General features: G+C 36.8%; 1 protein-coding gene across 1 annotated transcript in view; it reads left to right on the plus strand.

The window, feature by feature from the left end:
• Ahi1 (Abelson helper integration site 1) overlaps nucleotides 1–16,472 on the plus strand; it is a 180,201-nt gene extending 163,729 nt beyond the window's left edge. The window contains exon 25 of the mRNA XM_076859434.1: nucleotides 16,386–16,472. Within this exon, the coding sequence (XP_076715549.1) occupies nucleotides 16,386–16,472 (87 nt within the window). The remainder of the gene's footprint in view (nucleotides 1–16,385) is intronic.
• The last annotated feature ends 928 nt before the right edge of the window (nucleotides 16,473–17,400 follow it).

Raw genomic sequence — 17,400 nt, forward strand, 5'->3', positions numbered from 1 at the left:
TTTGGAGCTCATGTTTATTCTAGAAGAAGCATCCAACACTCAATAATATAATTTGGTACCACTGAAAGTGCTTATTTGTTTTTCTCACAAAGTTGTCATTAATAAAATGATACACTGAACAAATTTTTTGAAAGATTTAAAGAGCTTCCAAATTCAAAATCTTGCATACAGTTCAGTAAGAATCACTATAAAAATATGTAAACTACTGAAGATTACAAAGGAAAGACGCAATGTAGAAAGATAAGTGTATCACTTTTGTAATATACCACGTAGTATTAGGAGATTAATTTAGGCTGATAAACAAGCCACATTTTTTGCCACACATCTGAAAGATGGTTTTGTTTATAAAGAGGGATTACACTATCTGGAGAACTGCTTCCTTGGTTTTCCATAAGAGTGAATATTTTTCTTGATAGACATTGCATTCTGACATAGACATTCTTATTCAGAACGGGTATGTTCTCTCCTCATTCAGGAAGTTGGTGGGTTTTCAGTATGTGAATATCAACTGGGTTTCCTTCTCTCATTTTTGACTTACTACTTTTCTTCTTCCACAGCAGTCAGTCAGTAAGGACAAGTCCCAGGATTTCAGACTTGGCTCACAATCAGTGACACAGTAAGCAACTTTTCCTTCTAAATAATGTGCAGTAATAAATAGTTAAGGTTTGTGTTTGTTTTTTGTTATTGTTTTTAGGATAATTTCTCCATTTCCTTTTTTCCTAGCATATGATCATACTACAAGTTAAAGTTCAGATAATTGATTTTTAAATGAATTTAACTAATTTACACTAAAGAGAATGTTTTAATGATTGGACCTTGAGAATGTGTATTATTTCAAGGCCATAATAATTGACATTAAATAATATCACACTAAACTTTCAAGTACCTATTTTGTTATTTACTTTTGTTTAAGTAACATTGAAATAACTTCAACTGAAAACAAGTGATGTGGTAAAATGAAATTTCTATATTGAGACATTAAAGAAAAATGCTAGTACTCAAATCATCATCATTGTATATGTTCTCTAACTGCGTAACATATTTGAGTAATTTATTTTAAGGTATTTATCTTAAAAGATCTGTTGGAAGGAGATATATATATATATATATATATATATATATATATATATATATATTTTTTTTTTTTTTTTTTGGAACTTACCATGTAACAATGTATAAAAAAGAAAACCCATCTAAAAAAATGTTTACATCAAAACTTCCCCAACATATTTCTCAATTTTTATCATTTCAGATTACCTTTTGGACCTAATATTAAGCCCAGACTTCACATTCATACTATATTACTACAAAATAAAACATGAGTGTAACAACTCTGATGTGCCCTCCCACCCCACCCCACTCCTTGACACATGGGTCCATGCTTACTCACATGTGCACACACAATCTCTGCTGAATTTCCTGCAGAAAAACATTAATTCAAATTAGCCCTGCTATATGCTTTGAGACTTTGAAGAATAATTTGTCTCGTCTTCAAAAATTCTGATTCAGATTACAGTAATTTACAAAATCATCAAAGCCATACAGTTTTTCACGAGACAGTATTTCATTCTACAGATGCAAGATGTGAATTTTTTTTAAGAGAGAAAGAGAGAATTTTTTAATATTTATTTTTTAGCTTTCGGTGGACACAACATCTTTATTTTTATGTGTGCTAAGGATGGAACCCAGCACCCCGCGCATGCCAGACGAGTGTGTTACTTCTTGAGCCACATCCCCAGCCCCAAGATATGAAATTTTTAAATGGATTTTAAAAGAAGCACAAAATTATAACCTAGATGATACCTTAGAAATTCTTTCTATAACCCCTCTATCTTTATCTAGTAGATAAAACTAGTTTTATAGTGGAGTACATATATATATATATATATGTGTGTGTGTGTGTGTGTGTGTGTGTGTGTGTGTGTACATATATATATATATATATATATATATATATATATATAGTGTACATTTCAAAATGCACACTTAGTCAGACCCTGGATCAAGACCTAAATCTCCTGATTCCCAGACTACTTGGGTTTTTTGTTTGTCTCTTCTTTAACTGAACTCAGTATCCACAAGTTACTTAGTAAGGTATCATTTTTTAGGGGTTTTGTGAGGGTTTGTTGTTGAGAGATAAGATCTATTGATAATTAATTATTTAGGCCTGTGTAGCTTCAGTGTACATTCACCCACGTTTTCATATTTGATCCTCACAACATCCCTGGGAAAGAGACCAAACCATATTTTGCCCCCATTGTACCAATAGAGAAACAAGATCTGAAAGGCTACAGCGAGGGTTCCTGGTTGTGGTGTGTGGCAGATCCAGTACCAGAACACAGGTCCTCTTAATTCCAGTCTGCTCTTCTTTCCATGCTCTCCCTCTACCTGTCCCACAGTACAAACACATACCCAGGTCTTTCAGGTTTTATTTTTGATCTGCCAAGTATGTTTTCAGTTCCAATCTCTGAAAATTTAAATTTTACATAATACTAGATAGTAAAATCTCTGACCCTAAGAAGTTTATACCCAATGACAAATTACACATATATAAAGTAAACTGATAGAAGAAGAACTGACTGTTTCAATGACCATATTAGTACATTAGAGGAACAATGTTCTGTCTTTGAACATGTTTTATAACATTTTTTAGAACTTGGGCGGGGGGTGTAGTTCAGTGGTAGAGTGCTTGTCTAGCATGTGTGAGGCCCCAAGTTTAATGCCAAGCACTACAAAAAATAATAATAATAAAAAAAATAAAAATAAAAATAAACCTTTTATTAAATATATAAATGAAACAATGTCTTTTACACATACAACTCTGACCACTCTGAGTAGCTGTTCTCAGGGGATACACAGATCCACACCATGCCCTCCAAATTAAAGCTCAGAGACATCTCAGTTTTTAAAGGCTATCAGGATAGCTTAGCTTCTCTCTTTTTTTTATGTATTTTTTTTAGTTGTAGATGGACACAATATCTTTATTTTTAGCTTAGCTTTTCTTTTTGCATAGAACTCACTTAAGAACTTATTGAAATTTTTTAGTTTCATAAGAAGATCAAATATGTCCTTTAGATAAACAAGTCTTTGGGCCTTCCCCATACTTATAATTTCTTAGAAGTAAGACTGAATTAAGATAGATTTCTCATGAGTTGAAAACTGTAGTCAAGTTGATGATAGAAAACTATAACCCAGAATGTATAGAAAAGTCATTTCTTTAATGTACCTGAAATGAGTCCATTGTACCCAAATAAATGGACAAGGGCTAAATTTTTGTTTGTTTCTTATCTTGCTTATTCTTTGGGTGGAGGAGGAGGATGGCAGTCAGTTTCATGTGCACATTTATCTGCATTTTAACAAAGCCACACTTTATTTTTAGATATCAAGAAGAAACTTTTATAGGTTAATTTTCTTGAAAGTCTTTAATTTCCACTGTTTATACCACATGCAGGTTCTTCATTTATTAACTGGTGCCCAAGTTGGAGTTTGTAATGAAACTTCTATAAATAGTTATAATCCTTTTTAAGTAATACTAGTATTCTCTAGCTATTCACACATTGTATATTGAGTTTTGTTGGGTTTTGGTTTTCTGGTTTTTAACCTTAGAAGGCTTTATGCCATTAAAAGCTTTGGTCAGAGAGATTAATTCAGATAGTCAATCATTATTAAAGTCCTTTATTTTTAAACACTCAAATGCCAACTGAATGAATAGACAGACAAAAGAAATTAAAGGCATAAAAATAGGAAAAGAAGAACTTAAATTATCACTATTTGCAGGTGACATGATTCTATACCTAGAAGACCCAAAAGGGTCTACAAAAAAACTACTAGAACTAATAAATGAATTCAGCAAAGTGGCAGGATATAAAATCAACACACATAAATCAAAGACATTTCTGTATATCAGCGACAAAACTTCTGAAATGAGGAAAAACACTCCATTCACAAAATCCTCAAAAAAAATAAAATACTTGGGAATCAACCTAACAAAAGACGTGAAAGATTTATACAATGAAAACTACAGAACCCTAAAGAGAGAAGTAGAAGAAGATCTTAGAAGATGTAAAAATATACCCTGTTCATGGATAGGTAGAACTAACATCATCAAAATGGCGATATTACCAAAAGTTCTCTATAGGTTTAATGCAATGCCAATCAAAATCCCAACGGCATTTCTTGTAGAAATTGATAAAGCAATCATGAAATTCATATGGAAAAATAAAAGACCCAGAATAGCAAAAACAATTCTAAGCAGGAAGTGTGAATCAGGCGGTATAGCAATACCAGATTTCAAACTATATTACAGAGCAATTGTAACAAAAACAGCATGGTACTGGTACCAAAACAGGCGAATGGACCAATGGTACAGAATAGAGGACACAGAGACTAATCCACAAAGTTACAACTATCTTATATTTGATAAAGGGGCCAAACGCATGCAATGGAGGAAGGATAGCATCTTCAACAAATGATGTTGGGAAAACTGGAAATCCATATGCAACAAAATGAAACTGAATCCCCTCCTCTCGCCATGCACAAAAGTTAACTCAAAATGGATCAAGGAGCTTTATATCAAATCAGAGACTCTGCATCTGATAGAAGAAAAAGTTGGCTCCAATCTACATATTGTGGGGTCAGGCTCCAAATTCCTTAATAAGACACCCATAGCACAAGAGTTAATAACAAGAATCAAAAAATGGGACTTACTTAAACTAAAAAGTTTTTTCTCAGCAAGAGAAACAATAAGAGAGGTAAATAGGGAGCCTACATCATGGAAACAAATTTTTAGTCCTCACACTTCAGATAGAGCCCTTATATCCAGAATATACAAAGAACTCAAAAAATTAGACAATAAGATAACAAATAACCCAATCAACAAATGGGCCAAGGACCTGAACAGACACTTCTCAGAGGAGGACATACAATCAATCAACAAGTACATGAAAAAATGCTCACCATCTCTAGCAGTCAGAGAAATGCAAATCAAAACCACCCTAAGATACCATCTCACTCCAGTAAGATTGGCAGCCATTAGGAAGTCAAACAACAACAAGTGCTGGCAAGGATGTGGGGAAAAGGGTACTCTTGTACATTGCTGGTGGGACTGCAAATTGGTGCGGCCAATTTGGAAAGCAGTATGGAGATTCCTCGGACAGCTGGGAATGGAACCACCATTTGACCCAGCTATTGCCCTTCTCGGACTATTCCCTGAAGACCTTAAAAGAGCATACTATAGGGATACTGCTACATTGATGTTCATAGCAGCACAATTCACAATAGCTAGACTGTGGAACCAACCTAGATGCCCTTCAATAGATGAATGGAAAAAAAAATGTGGCATTTATACACAACGGAGTATTACTCTGCACTAAAAAATGACAAAATCATGGAATTTGCAGGGAAATGGATGGAACTAGAGCAGATTATGCTTAGTGAAGCTAGCCAATCCCTAAAAAACAAATGCCAAATGTCTTCTTTGATATAATGAGAGCAACTAAGACCAGAGCAGGGAGGAAGAGCAGGAAGAAAAGATTAACATTAAACAGAGACATGAGGTGGGAGGGAAAGGGAGAGAAAAGGGAAATTGCATGGAAATGGAGGGAGACCCTCATTGCTATACAAAATTACATATAAGAGGTTGTGGGGGGAATGAGAAAATAAACAAGGAGAGAAATGAATTACAGTAGAGGGGGTAGAGAGAGAAGATGGGAGGGGAGGGGAGGGGGGATAGTAGAGGATAGAAAAGGTAGCAGAATACAACAGTTACTAATAGGGCAGCATGTAAAAAAGTGGGTGTGTAACCGATGTGATTCTGCAATCTGTATTTGGGGTAAAAATGGGAGTTTATAACCCACTTGAATCTAATGTATGAAATATGTCAAGAGCTTTGTAATGTTTTGAACAACCAATAAAAAAAAAAAAAGAAATATAGCACAGCCATCAGTGCCAAGTATTCTATCACCCGTCCACTGCATATATTTGTGCATCTTTATAATATTTCTCCTCTATAGGCTAATTTCTTCTTTTCTTCATAAGTATGTCACTTGCAACTTTTCTAAGTTGTTTATTATTCAATTTTCAGCCTTTATCCTGCTCGCTGCCCTCTATTTCTGAAATCAAAACCATCCATTGTAACATGTGACACCACAGTATACTCAGCACTGAGCTTGGTGCATTGAGAGATATAAAATATTCACACATTAGATGAGGAAATAGAAATAAGCATTTTGAAGGAAACAAACTATACAGTTGGGTGCAAAATGGTGTGAAACGTGTTGTAATTACAGGAAGAGAGAAGTCAAGTAGCTTGGGAAGGCCTCTGTGGGGAGTAAGGCTTAAATTGAGCTTTGACTTAATGGGGTTTTTGCATGTGATACAAGAAGGAAGCAGGTATTTCAGACTGAAGAAGCAAATCACAGTCAAGATAGGGGAAGCTAGCAAGGGGAGAGTGGAAGGAGAATTGCTAATTGGTGGTTTGGGATTGGGGATTTACAATAGAAGAAAAAATCAAGCTAGAGATTATGGCTCTCAAAGAATGCAGTATGAGGGAGTTTGGTGAGCCATAGATGATTGGAAGGTGGGACTAGGAGACATATCTTACTTGTTTACTCAGCATTTTACATGAGCCTAAGCAAACATCAGGAATTTGGTCTTGTTCCAGCCCTTTTTTTTTTTTTAATTTTTTGTTGTTGTTGTAGAAGGACACAATACCTTTATTTTGTTGATTTTTATGTGGTACTGAGGATCAAACCCAGTGCCTCACACATGCTAGGCAAGCGCTCAACCACTGAGCTACAACCCCAGCCCTTGTTCTAGACTTTGATGCTCCTGCTATATAGAGGAACAATCAGGAGCATCATTTCCAGGTAAACAACAGTGGTTCATGTGTGAGCATCAGTGCAGTGGAGGAAATGTGGATCATCTGTTTTCTGCACTAGGCATCTGTTCTCTGCACTAGGTACTGTGCTAGACACTGAAATCCATTAATAAGTGATATACAGTATGCATCTTGGAGGAGTACTCAATGTGGCAAGGAAGACAGACTATGTGTAGTCATTTGCTAAGTAGAGATTTGCTGAGCACTACCATATCTCAATGTTCTAGGCACTAGGGACACAACAGTGAACACAAAAATCCTGGCCACAAAGAGCTAACATTTTATTTATTTATATGTAAAATAAGTTAAATGTCTATGTCAGATATGAGCTATGCTATGGAGAAACATAAATCATAGGTACAGAGAGGAAAATTGAAGCCTGCAGTTGTAAATAGGAGTGACAGAGAAGGTCTCACTAAGAAAAGTGAAAGGGAAATGAATGATGTGAACATGTGGAGAGCAAGTGTAAAAAGCCCTGAGGCAGAAATATACCTTGTATCATAAAGGAACAGAAAGGAAATTGCTGGAGTTTCTGGAGTAAAGTAAACAATTGGGAAAGAGTACCTGAGATCAGGAAAGGTAGCAAGACTTTTACACTAAATGAAATAGGATGCCATTAAAAGAGGGAGTGGCTTAGAATTTAACAGGAACATTCTGACATTTTAGGCAAATATAGGTATTAATGGACAAGTATGGATCCAGAGAGACCAGTTAAGATAATATTGAAGTTGATGCTGCCTTGAAAAAGAGGGGTAACAATGAAGTTAGTAAGAAGAGATCGGGGGCTGGGGATGTGGCTCAAGTGGTAGCACGCTCGCCTGGCTTGCATGCGACCCAGGTTCGATCCTCAGCACCACATACAAACAAAGATGTTGTGTCTGCCGAAAACTAAAAAAAAATAATAAATATTAAAATTCTAAAAAGAAAAAAAAAGAAGAGATCATATTTTTGTACACATACATATTTCTAATACTTTGAATAAAAATAATACTAGATATTCAATAAATTTCTTGTATTTAAAGTACAGTTTAAGTTTTGACATAGATACACACCCATAAACTATCACCACGATTAACTCTCAAGAATTCTCACATTCTTTTTATAATTTCTCCCTTCTACTTCTTCCCTTCCCTAACTTTCATCTCATTGCAATCACTAATCATTTCTTTCTCACTTTCTAGAGTTTTATTTTTTTAATTTAATTTATTTAATTTTTTTTAAATTAATTTTTATTGTTGGTTGTTCAAAACATTACATAGTTCTTGATATATCATATTTCACACTTTAATTCAAGTGGGATATGAACTCCCATTTTTACCCCGTATACAGATTGCAGAATCACATCAGTTGCACAACCATTGATTTACATATTGCCATACTAGTGTCTGTTGTATTCTGCTGCCTTTCCTATCCTCTACTATACCCCCTCCCCCCACCCCTCCCCTCTTCTCTCTCTACCCTCTCTACTGTAATTCATTTCTCCCCCTTATATTTTCCCCCCTTTCCCCTCACTTCCTCTTGTATGTAATTTTGTATACCCCTGAGGGTCTCCTTCCATTTCCATGCAATTTCCCTTCTCTCTCCCTTTCCCTCCCACCTCTCATCCCTGTTTAATGTTAATCTTCTTCTCATGCTCTTAGTCCCTACTCTGTTCTTAGTTACTCTCCTCATATCAAAGAAGACATTTGGCATTTGTTTTTAAGGGATTGGCTAGCTTCACTTAGCATAATCTGCTCTAATGCCATCCATTTCCCTGCAAATTCTATGATTTTGTCATTTTTTAATACAGAGTAATACTCCATTGTGTATAAATGCCACATTTTTTTTATCCATTCGTCTATTGAAGGGTATCTAGGTTGGTTCCACAGTCTTGCTATTGTGAATTGTGCTGCTATGAACATGGATGTAGCAGTGTTCCTATAGTGTGCTCTTTTTAGGTCTTTAGGGAATAGACCAAGTAGGGGAATAGCTGGGTCAAATGGTGGTTCCATTCCCAGCTTTCCAAGAAATCTCCATACTGCTTTCCAAATTGGCCGCACCAATTTGCAGTCCCACCAGCAATGTACAAGTGAACCCTTTTCCCCACATCCTCGCCAGCACTTGTTGTTGTTTGACTTCCTAATGGCTGCCAATCTTACTGGAGTGAGATGGTATCTTAGGGTGGTTTTGATTTGCATTTCTCTGACTGCTAGAGATGGTGAGCATTTTTTCATGTACTTGTTGATTGATTGTATGTCCTCCTCTGAGAAGTGTCTGTTCAGGTCCTTGGCCCATTTGTTGATTGGGTTATTTGTTATCTTATTGTCTAATTTTTTGAGTTCTTTGTATATTCTGGATATAAGGGCTCTGTCTGAAGTGTGAGGAGTAAAGATTTGTCCCCAGGACATAGGCTCCCTATTTACCTCTCTTATTGTTTCTTTTGCTGAGAAAAAACTTTTTAGTTTGAGTAAGTCCCATTTGTTGATTCTAGTTATTAACTCTTGTGCTATGGGTGTCCTATTGAGGAATTTGGAGCCCAACCCCACAGTATGTAGATCATAGCCAACTTTTTCTTCTATCAGACGCCATGTCTCTGATTTGATATCAAGTTCCTTGATCCACTTTGAGTTAACTGTTGTGCATGGCGAGAGAAAGGGATTCAGTTTCATTTTGTTGCATATGGATTTCCAGTTTTCCCAACACCATTTGTTGAAGATGCTATCCTTCCTCCATTGCATGCTTTTGGCCCCTTTATCAAATATAAGATAGTTGTAATTTTGTGGATTGGTTTCTGTGTCCTCTATTCTGTACCATTGGTCCACCCGCCTGTTTTGGTACCAGTACCATGCTGTTTTTGTTACTATTGCTCTGTAGTATAGTTTGAAGTCTGGTATAGCTATACCGCCTGATTCATACTTCCTGCTTAGCATTGTTTTTGCTATTCTGGGTCTTTTATTTTTCCATATGAATTTCATGATTGCTTTCTCTATTTCTACAAGAAATGCCGTTGGGATTTTGATTGGCATTGCATTAAACCTATAGAGAACTTTTGGTAATATCGCCATTTTGATGATGTTAGTTCTACCTATCCATGAACAGGGTATATTTTTCCATCTTCTAAGATCTTCTATTTCTCTCTTTAGGGTTCTGTAGTTTTCATTGTATAAGTCTTTCACTTCTTTTGTTAGGTTGATTCCCAAGTATTTTATTTTTTTTGAGGATATTGTGAATGGAGTGGTTGTCCTCATTTCCATTTCAGAGGATTTGTCGCTGATATACAGGAATGCCTTTGATTTATGTGTGTTGATTTTATATCCTGCCACTTTGCTGAATTCATTTATTAGCTCTAATAGTTTCTTTGTAGACCCTTTTGGGTCTGCTAGGTATAGAATCATGTCATCTGCAAATAGTGATAATTTGAGTTCTTCTTTTCCTATTTTTATGCCTTTAATTTCTTTCATCTGTCTAATTGCTCTGGCCAGTGATTCGAGAACTATGTTGAACAGAAGTGGTGAGAGAGGGCATCCCTGTCTTGTTCCTGATTTTAGAGGGAATGCCTTCAGTTTTTCTCCATTCAGAATGATGCTAGCCTGAGGCTTAGCATAGATTGCTTTTACAATATTGAGGTATGTTCCTGTTATCCCTAGTTTTTCTGGAGTTTTGAACATAAAGGGATGCTGTACTTTGTCGAATGCTTTTTCCGCATCTATCGAGATGATCATATGGTTCTTATTTTTAAGCCTATTGATGTGGTGAATAACATTTATTGATTTCCGTATATTGAACCAACCTTGCATCCCAGGGATAAATCCTACCTGATCATGGTGCACCATTTTTTTGATATGTTTTTGTATCCGGTTCGCCAGAATTTTATTGAGGATTTTTGCATCTAGGTTCATTAGAGATATTGGTCTGTAGTTTTCTTTCTTTGAAGTGTCTTTGTCTGGTTTAGGAATCAGGGTGATGTTGGCCTCGTAGAAAGAATTTGGAAGTTCTCCCTCTTTTTCTATTTCCTGAAATAGCTTGAAAAGTATTGGTGTTAGTTCCTCTTTAAAGGTTTTGTAAAACTCTGCTGCATACCCATCCGGTCCTGGGCTTTTCTTAGTTGGTAGTCTTTTGATGGTTTCTTCTATTTCCTCAATTGATATTGGTCTGTTTAGGTTGTCAATATCCTCCTGACTCAATCTGGGCCGATCATATGACTTAAGAAATTTATCGATGCCTTCACTATCTTCTATTTTATTGGAGTATAAGGATTCAAAATAATTTCTGATAATCTTCTGTATTTCTGAAGTGTCTGTTGTGATATTGCCTTTTTCATCCCGTATGCTAGTAATTTGAGTTCTCTCTCTTCTTCTCTTCGTTAGCGTGGCTAAGGGTCTGTCGATTTTATTTATTTTTTCAAAGAACCAACTTTTAGTTTTGTCAGTTTTTTCAATTGTTTCTTTTGTTTCGATTTCATTAATTTCAGCTCTGATTTTAATTATTTCTTGCCTTCTACTTCTTTTGCTGTTGTTTTGCTCTTCTTTTTCTAGGATTTTGAAATGAAGTATTAGATCATTTATTTGTTGGTTTTTTTCTTTTTTTAAGGAATGAATTCCAAGCAATAAATTTTCCTCTTAGAACTGCTTTCAATGTGTCCCATAGATTCCGATATGTTGTGTCTGTGTTTTCATTTATCTCTAAGAATTTTTTAATTTCCTCCTTGATGTCTTCTATAACCCATTGATCATTCAGTAACCTATTGTTCATTCTCCAAGTGAAGCATGATATTTCCTTACTTCTTTTATTGTTGATTTTCAATTTCATTCCATTATGATCAGATAAGATGCATGGTATTATCTCTACCCCTTTATATTGTCTAAGAGTTGCCCTGTGACATAATATATGATCTATTTTTGAGAAGGATCCATGTGCTGCTGAGAAAAAAGTGTAACTGCTTGATGTTGGGTGGTATATTCTATATATGTCAATTAAGTCTAGGTTATTAATTGTATTATTGAGTTCTATAGTTTCCTTATTCACCTTTTGTTTGGAAGATCTGTCCAGTGGTGAGAGAGGTGTGTTGAAGTCTCCCATGATTATTGTATGGTGGTCTATTAGACTCTTGAACTTGAGAAGAGTTTGTTTGATGAACATAGCTGCACCATTGTTTGGGGCATGTATATTTATGATTGTTATGTCTTGTTGGTGTATGGTTCCCTTGAGCAGTATGTAGTGTCCCTCTTGATCCCTTTTGATTAACTTTGGCTTGAAATCTATTTTATTTGATATATGGACACTCCTGCTTGTTTCCGAAGTCCATATGAGTGATATGATTTTTCCCAACCTTTCACCTTCAGTCTATGTATGTCTTTTCCTATCAAATGCGTCTCCTGAAGGCAGCATATTGTTGGGTCTTGTTTTGTGATCCATTCTACTAGCCTGTGTCTCTTAATTGGTGAGTTTAAGCCATTAACATTTAGGATTATTATTGAGATATGGGTTGTTCTTCCAGCCATATTTGTTTATTTATGTTACTAAACATGGTTTGTTTTCCTCTTTGATTATTCCCCCCCCCCTTTACTGTACTACCTCCCGCTGTTGGTTTTCATGGATGTTTTGAAGAGATGGTTTTCTAGCTGCAAATTCTTTTAACTTTTGTTTATCATGGAAGGTTTTAATTTCATCTTCCATCCTGAAGCTTAATTTCGCTGGATACACAATTCTTGGTTGGAGTCCATTTTCTTTCGGTGTTTGAAATATGTTATTCTAGGATCTTCTAGCTTTCAGAGTCTGTGTTGAAAGATCAGCTGTTATCCTGATTGGTTTACCCCTAAATGTAATCTGCTTCCTTTCTCTTGTAGCTTTTAAAATTCTCTCCTTATTCTGTATGTTGGGCATCTTCATTATAATGTGTCTAGGTGTGGATCTCTTATGATTTTGCACATTTGGCGTCCTGTAGGCTTCTAGGATTTGGGATTCTGTCTCATTCTTCAAGTCTGGGAAGTTTTCTCGTATTATTTCATTGAATAGATTGCTCATTCCTTTGGTTTGGACCTCTATACCTTCCTGTATCCCAATGACTCTTAAGTTTGGTCTCTTTATGTTATCCCATATTTCTTGAATGTTCTGCTCATGGTTTCTTAACAGCTTTGCTGAGCTGTCTATGTTCTTCTCCAGTTGAAATACTTTGTCTTCATTGTCTGATGTTCTGTCTTCTAAGTGTTCTACTCTGCTGGTAGTATTCTCAATCGAGTTTTTAATTTGGCTTATTGCTTCCTGCATTTCTAGGATTTCTGTTTGTTTTTTATAACCTCTGTCTCCCTGTATAATTGATCTTTTGTTTCTTGGATTTGTTTATGTAATTCATTGTCGAAGTAGTCGAAGTGGTCTTTCATTGTCTGATTTTGCTGTCTATTGTCTTCCTTGAGACTCCAGATCATCTGAAGCATGTATATCCTGAATTCTTTATCTGACATTCCATCTGCTGCAGATATTACCTCTTCTAAAGTTGAGTTGACCTGCATTGCTTGTGGTCCTTTCTTTCCTTGTCTTTTCATACTGATCGCGTTTCTTTCTGTTTGGTGAAACTGTTGTGTTATTGATTTTTCCCCCTATATATTTATATTGCTCTTGTATAGTTGCAAAGTCTCCCTCGCAGGTTTTGGCGGTGGTTCTGCCCCTCCTCCAATTGGGGCAATGTGCCTACCACGCTGGCAGGCCGCTGGGCCTGTACTTTCGGTGGGCCTGTTCTTTCGATGGTCGCAGGTCCGCCTACCTTGCAGGCGCGGGCGGCGGCTCAGACCCTCTGCAGGCGGCTGGGCCTGTTCTTCCGGTGGGTCGCAGGTCCGCCTACCTTGCAGGCGCGAGCAGCAGCTCTGCCCCTCCGCTGGCCACTAGGCCTGTTCTGTCTGTCGGTTGCAGGTCTGTCTACCTAGCAGGCGCTGGTGGCGGCTCTGCCCCTCCCCCAACCGGGGTGATGTGTCTGACAGGCCACTAGGCCTGTTCTGTCGGTGGTCACGGTTCCGCCTACCTTGCAGGCGCGTGCAGCAGCTGTGCCCCTCCGCGGGTTGCTGGGCCTGACCTGCTGTTGGGTGGCGGGTGCACCTACCTTGTAGGCGCGGGGGGTGGCTCTGCCGCTCCGCGGATTTCTGGGCCTGATCTGCTGGTGAGTCGCAGGTCTGCCTACCTTGCAGGCGCCCGGCGGCTCTGCCCCTCCCCCAACTGGGGCGATGTGTCTGGCGGGCCGCTGGGCCTGTTCTGTCAGTGGTCACGGTTCCGCCTACCTTGCAGGCGCGTGGGGCAGCTGTGCCCCTCCGAGGGTTTCTGGGCCTGACCTGCTGGTGGGTGGCAAGTGCGCCTACCTTGCAGGCGCGGGGGGGTGGCTCTGCCGCTCCAAGGGTTGCTGGGCCTGATCTGCTGGTACTTTCTAGAGTTTTAAATACCACAGTTTGTTTTTCTCATTTGCCTATTCAACGGTCTTTGGATTGTTTCCAGCTTGAGGTCATTACATACAAAGCTGATATTCACATTCATGTTTAATTCTTTTTGTGAATACATGCTTTCAGTTTTGTTGGGTAAAATATGTAGGAATGGAACAGCTGGATCATATAATTGTTTTATGCTTAAATTTTTAATAAACTGCTATATTGTTTTCCAAATATGTTTTTTAAATGATTATACTATTTTACAGTTCTACCAGTATGTATGAGAGTTCTATTTCCTCACTACTACTTGGTATAGCCAGTCTTTGTAATTTTACCCATTCTAATTTATAGATGTATCTCATTGTGGTTTGAATTTGCATATCCCTAACAACTAATAATGTTGCACATTGTTTTATGCACTTATCTTCCATATATATATATATATATATATATATATATATATAATCTTTGACCAAATGTCTGTTCAAATCTTTTGCCCAAAGATTAGTGATATTAAAACAAGTTGTCTTTTCTTTTTCTTGCTGATTGTACTGATTAAATTCTAGTATGAAGTTGACTAGAAATGATAAGAGTACACATTCTTGTCTTGTTCCTGATCTTATGAAAATTGAGTAGGAAAAGCATTCAGTCTCATCATTAAAGGATAATGTTGTCATGTCTTTTAAAAATACCTTTTATCAAGTAGTTTTCTTTATTTATTAGTTTGTTGCCAGTTTTTAGCAGGAACAGATGTTAGATTTTTGTCAAATGCTTTTTCTACATCTGTTAAGTATATTCTGCCCACTGTACCCATTTTTGTATCTGCTGATTCCGCATCTGTTGGATTCAGTCATCCACAGATCAAAAATATTTGAGCAAAAAAATTACATCTGTACTGGAAACGTATAGACTATTTTCTTCTCATTATTCTCTATACAACATAGTATAAGGACTGCATAGCATTTATATTGTAATAGTTGCTATAAATAATCTAGAGTTGGTTTAAAGTAGGATGTGCATAAGTTATATGCAAATGCCATCATTTTATATAAGGGACTTTAGCATTTGCAGATCCCATTTGAGATTTGGACAGCTATAATCATATGATTTTTTCTTAATTTATTAATATAGTGAAATACATTAATTTTTTCCAAACACTGATAACCAATCTTCCATTTGTGGGACAAATTCTACTCAATAGTGGTATGTTATCCTTTTTATAAATTGTTGGATTGATTTGCTAAAATTTTATTTAGAATTACATGCATTTGGGACTGGGGATGTGGCTCAAGCGGTAGCGCGCTCGCCTGGCATTCGTGCGGCCCGGGTTCGATCCTCAGCACCACATACAAAAACAAAGTGTTGTGTCCGCCGAAAAACTAAAAAAAATATATATATATTAAAAAAAATTAAGAAAAGAATTACATGCATTTTGCTCATAAGAAACGGGGATCTGCAGTTTTCTTGTAATGTCTTAGTCTACTTTTGGTAACAGGATAATACTGGCCTCCTAGAATGAGTTGGAAAGAATTCCCAGTTTTTCAATTTATGGAAGAATTTGTGTAGATTTAGTATAACTTCTTCTTACTAATATTTTCTATTTAATATGACATTTTTCTCATACTTTCATTTCATTCTTTAGAAATGATTTGCTTTAGTTCTTTGAAAATTTTAGGCTTTACTCCTGTATGTCCAGTGTCTGGGCTTTCTCAGGGAGAGCTTCTGTTCATTGCTAGTGGGGATAGGCACTGTTCCTCGAGTGCAAGTGCTTGTTAGTACTCTGCTGAGCAAATGAGGAGGAACCTTTGCAGATCTTCAGGTTTTCTTACCATGACGTTCTCTCTCTCTCTCTCTCTCTCTCTCTCTCTCTCTCTCTCTCTTTCTCTCCTTTTCTGTCATTCTGTGAACTCTAGCCAACTTGAACTCCCCAGAGTCTCACCTATCATTCAGGGAGTCTCCTTCCTAGGGCCTTACCTGGAAATTCTCAAGACACCAAGCTATATGCTTTTCATGTTCATTTTCCTTCTCTTGAGGATCATTGTCCTTAATTGCTTGTGAGTCAATGTCTTGAAAATTATTGTTTCTTACATTTTGATTAGTTTTTAATGTTTTTGTTTTAGGTGAAAGATGAATCTGGTCCCTATTCCTCCATTTTGGCTTTCAGCAAAAGGCCAGATGTTGTATGTTTTTGCAAGGCAGCTGTTTGATTGATTGGGGGAGATGAAAGGAGAATAGGGTTACTACCGTCTGATTTTCTTCTGTGATTAGGTAAAATGAAAAATGGATGGCAGCTTTTTAAGCCTTTATGACCATATAGAGATGGGGTGAACAAGAAAAGAACAACCTAGAAATCAGAAAGATAGCAAGAACTAAGACACAAAAATGTAGAAGTTCACGGCACACCCTCAGGCCAGCAAATGTATGCACCTAGAACATATATAGACCAGAAGCAGGGCTGTGAGCCAGATATAGTCCTGATATCTTTAGTTGAGTTCTTGTGTGTTTGTGTGTGTGTAACTTTATCATTCCAAATATAGAAAGTTTTTACCTGTAAGAAATGCAGATTTATGACTTCCCTTGAAAATAATTCAAAATTCTAGACCACAATTCCACATTTTCTCATGACATCCATCAGCTGGAGCTGAAATAGTGGACTTTCCCCTTTAGATGGGTCATCCACTCTCCAGTTTGCCATAGTCTGCTGTATTGTTATTGCTATTAGTATTGTCCTTGGCTTGCTTCCCTTATTCACCTTATCACCCTGGCTTCCACAGACACTGAAGCTTTTACTTCAGAACATCATTTCTTTGGAGATAAAGCTGAAAATGTGAACTTCATTTGATTTTATTCTTGTAATTTCTAACCTTTCTATTCTCACTCATCTTGACTTCATTTTAATTACTTCATTTAAATACTACTAGTGCTGCCATAACAGAATACCACAAACTTGCAGGTGGCTTAAACAACAGAAATTTGTATGCACATAGTTATGAAGGCTATCAAGATATCAACAGGATTGGTTTCTAGTCTTCTCTTCCTGGCTTATAGATGGCCACCTTTGCACTGCATCTTTAGTGACCTCTTCCCTACTTCAGAGAATATGTGTCTCTTTCCCTCCTTCTAAATTTATCAAGA

The sequence above is a fragment of the Callospermophilus lateralis genome, chromosome 6 (genome assembly GCF_048772815.1).
Source record: "Callospermophilus lateralis isolate mCalLat2 chromosome 6, mCalLat2.hap1, whole genome shotgun sequence".
Classification (NCBI taxonomy): domain Eukaryota; kingdom Metazoa; phylum Chordata; class Mammalia; order Rodentia; family Sciuridae; genus Callospermophilus; species Callospermophilus lateralis.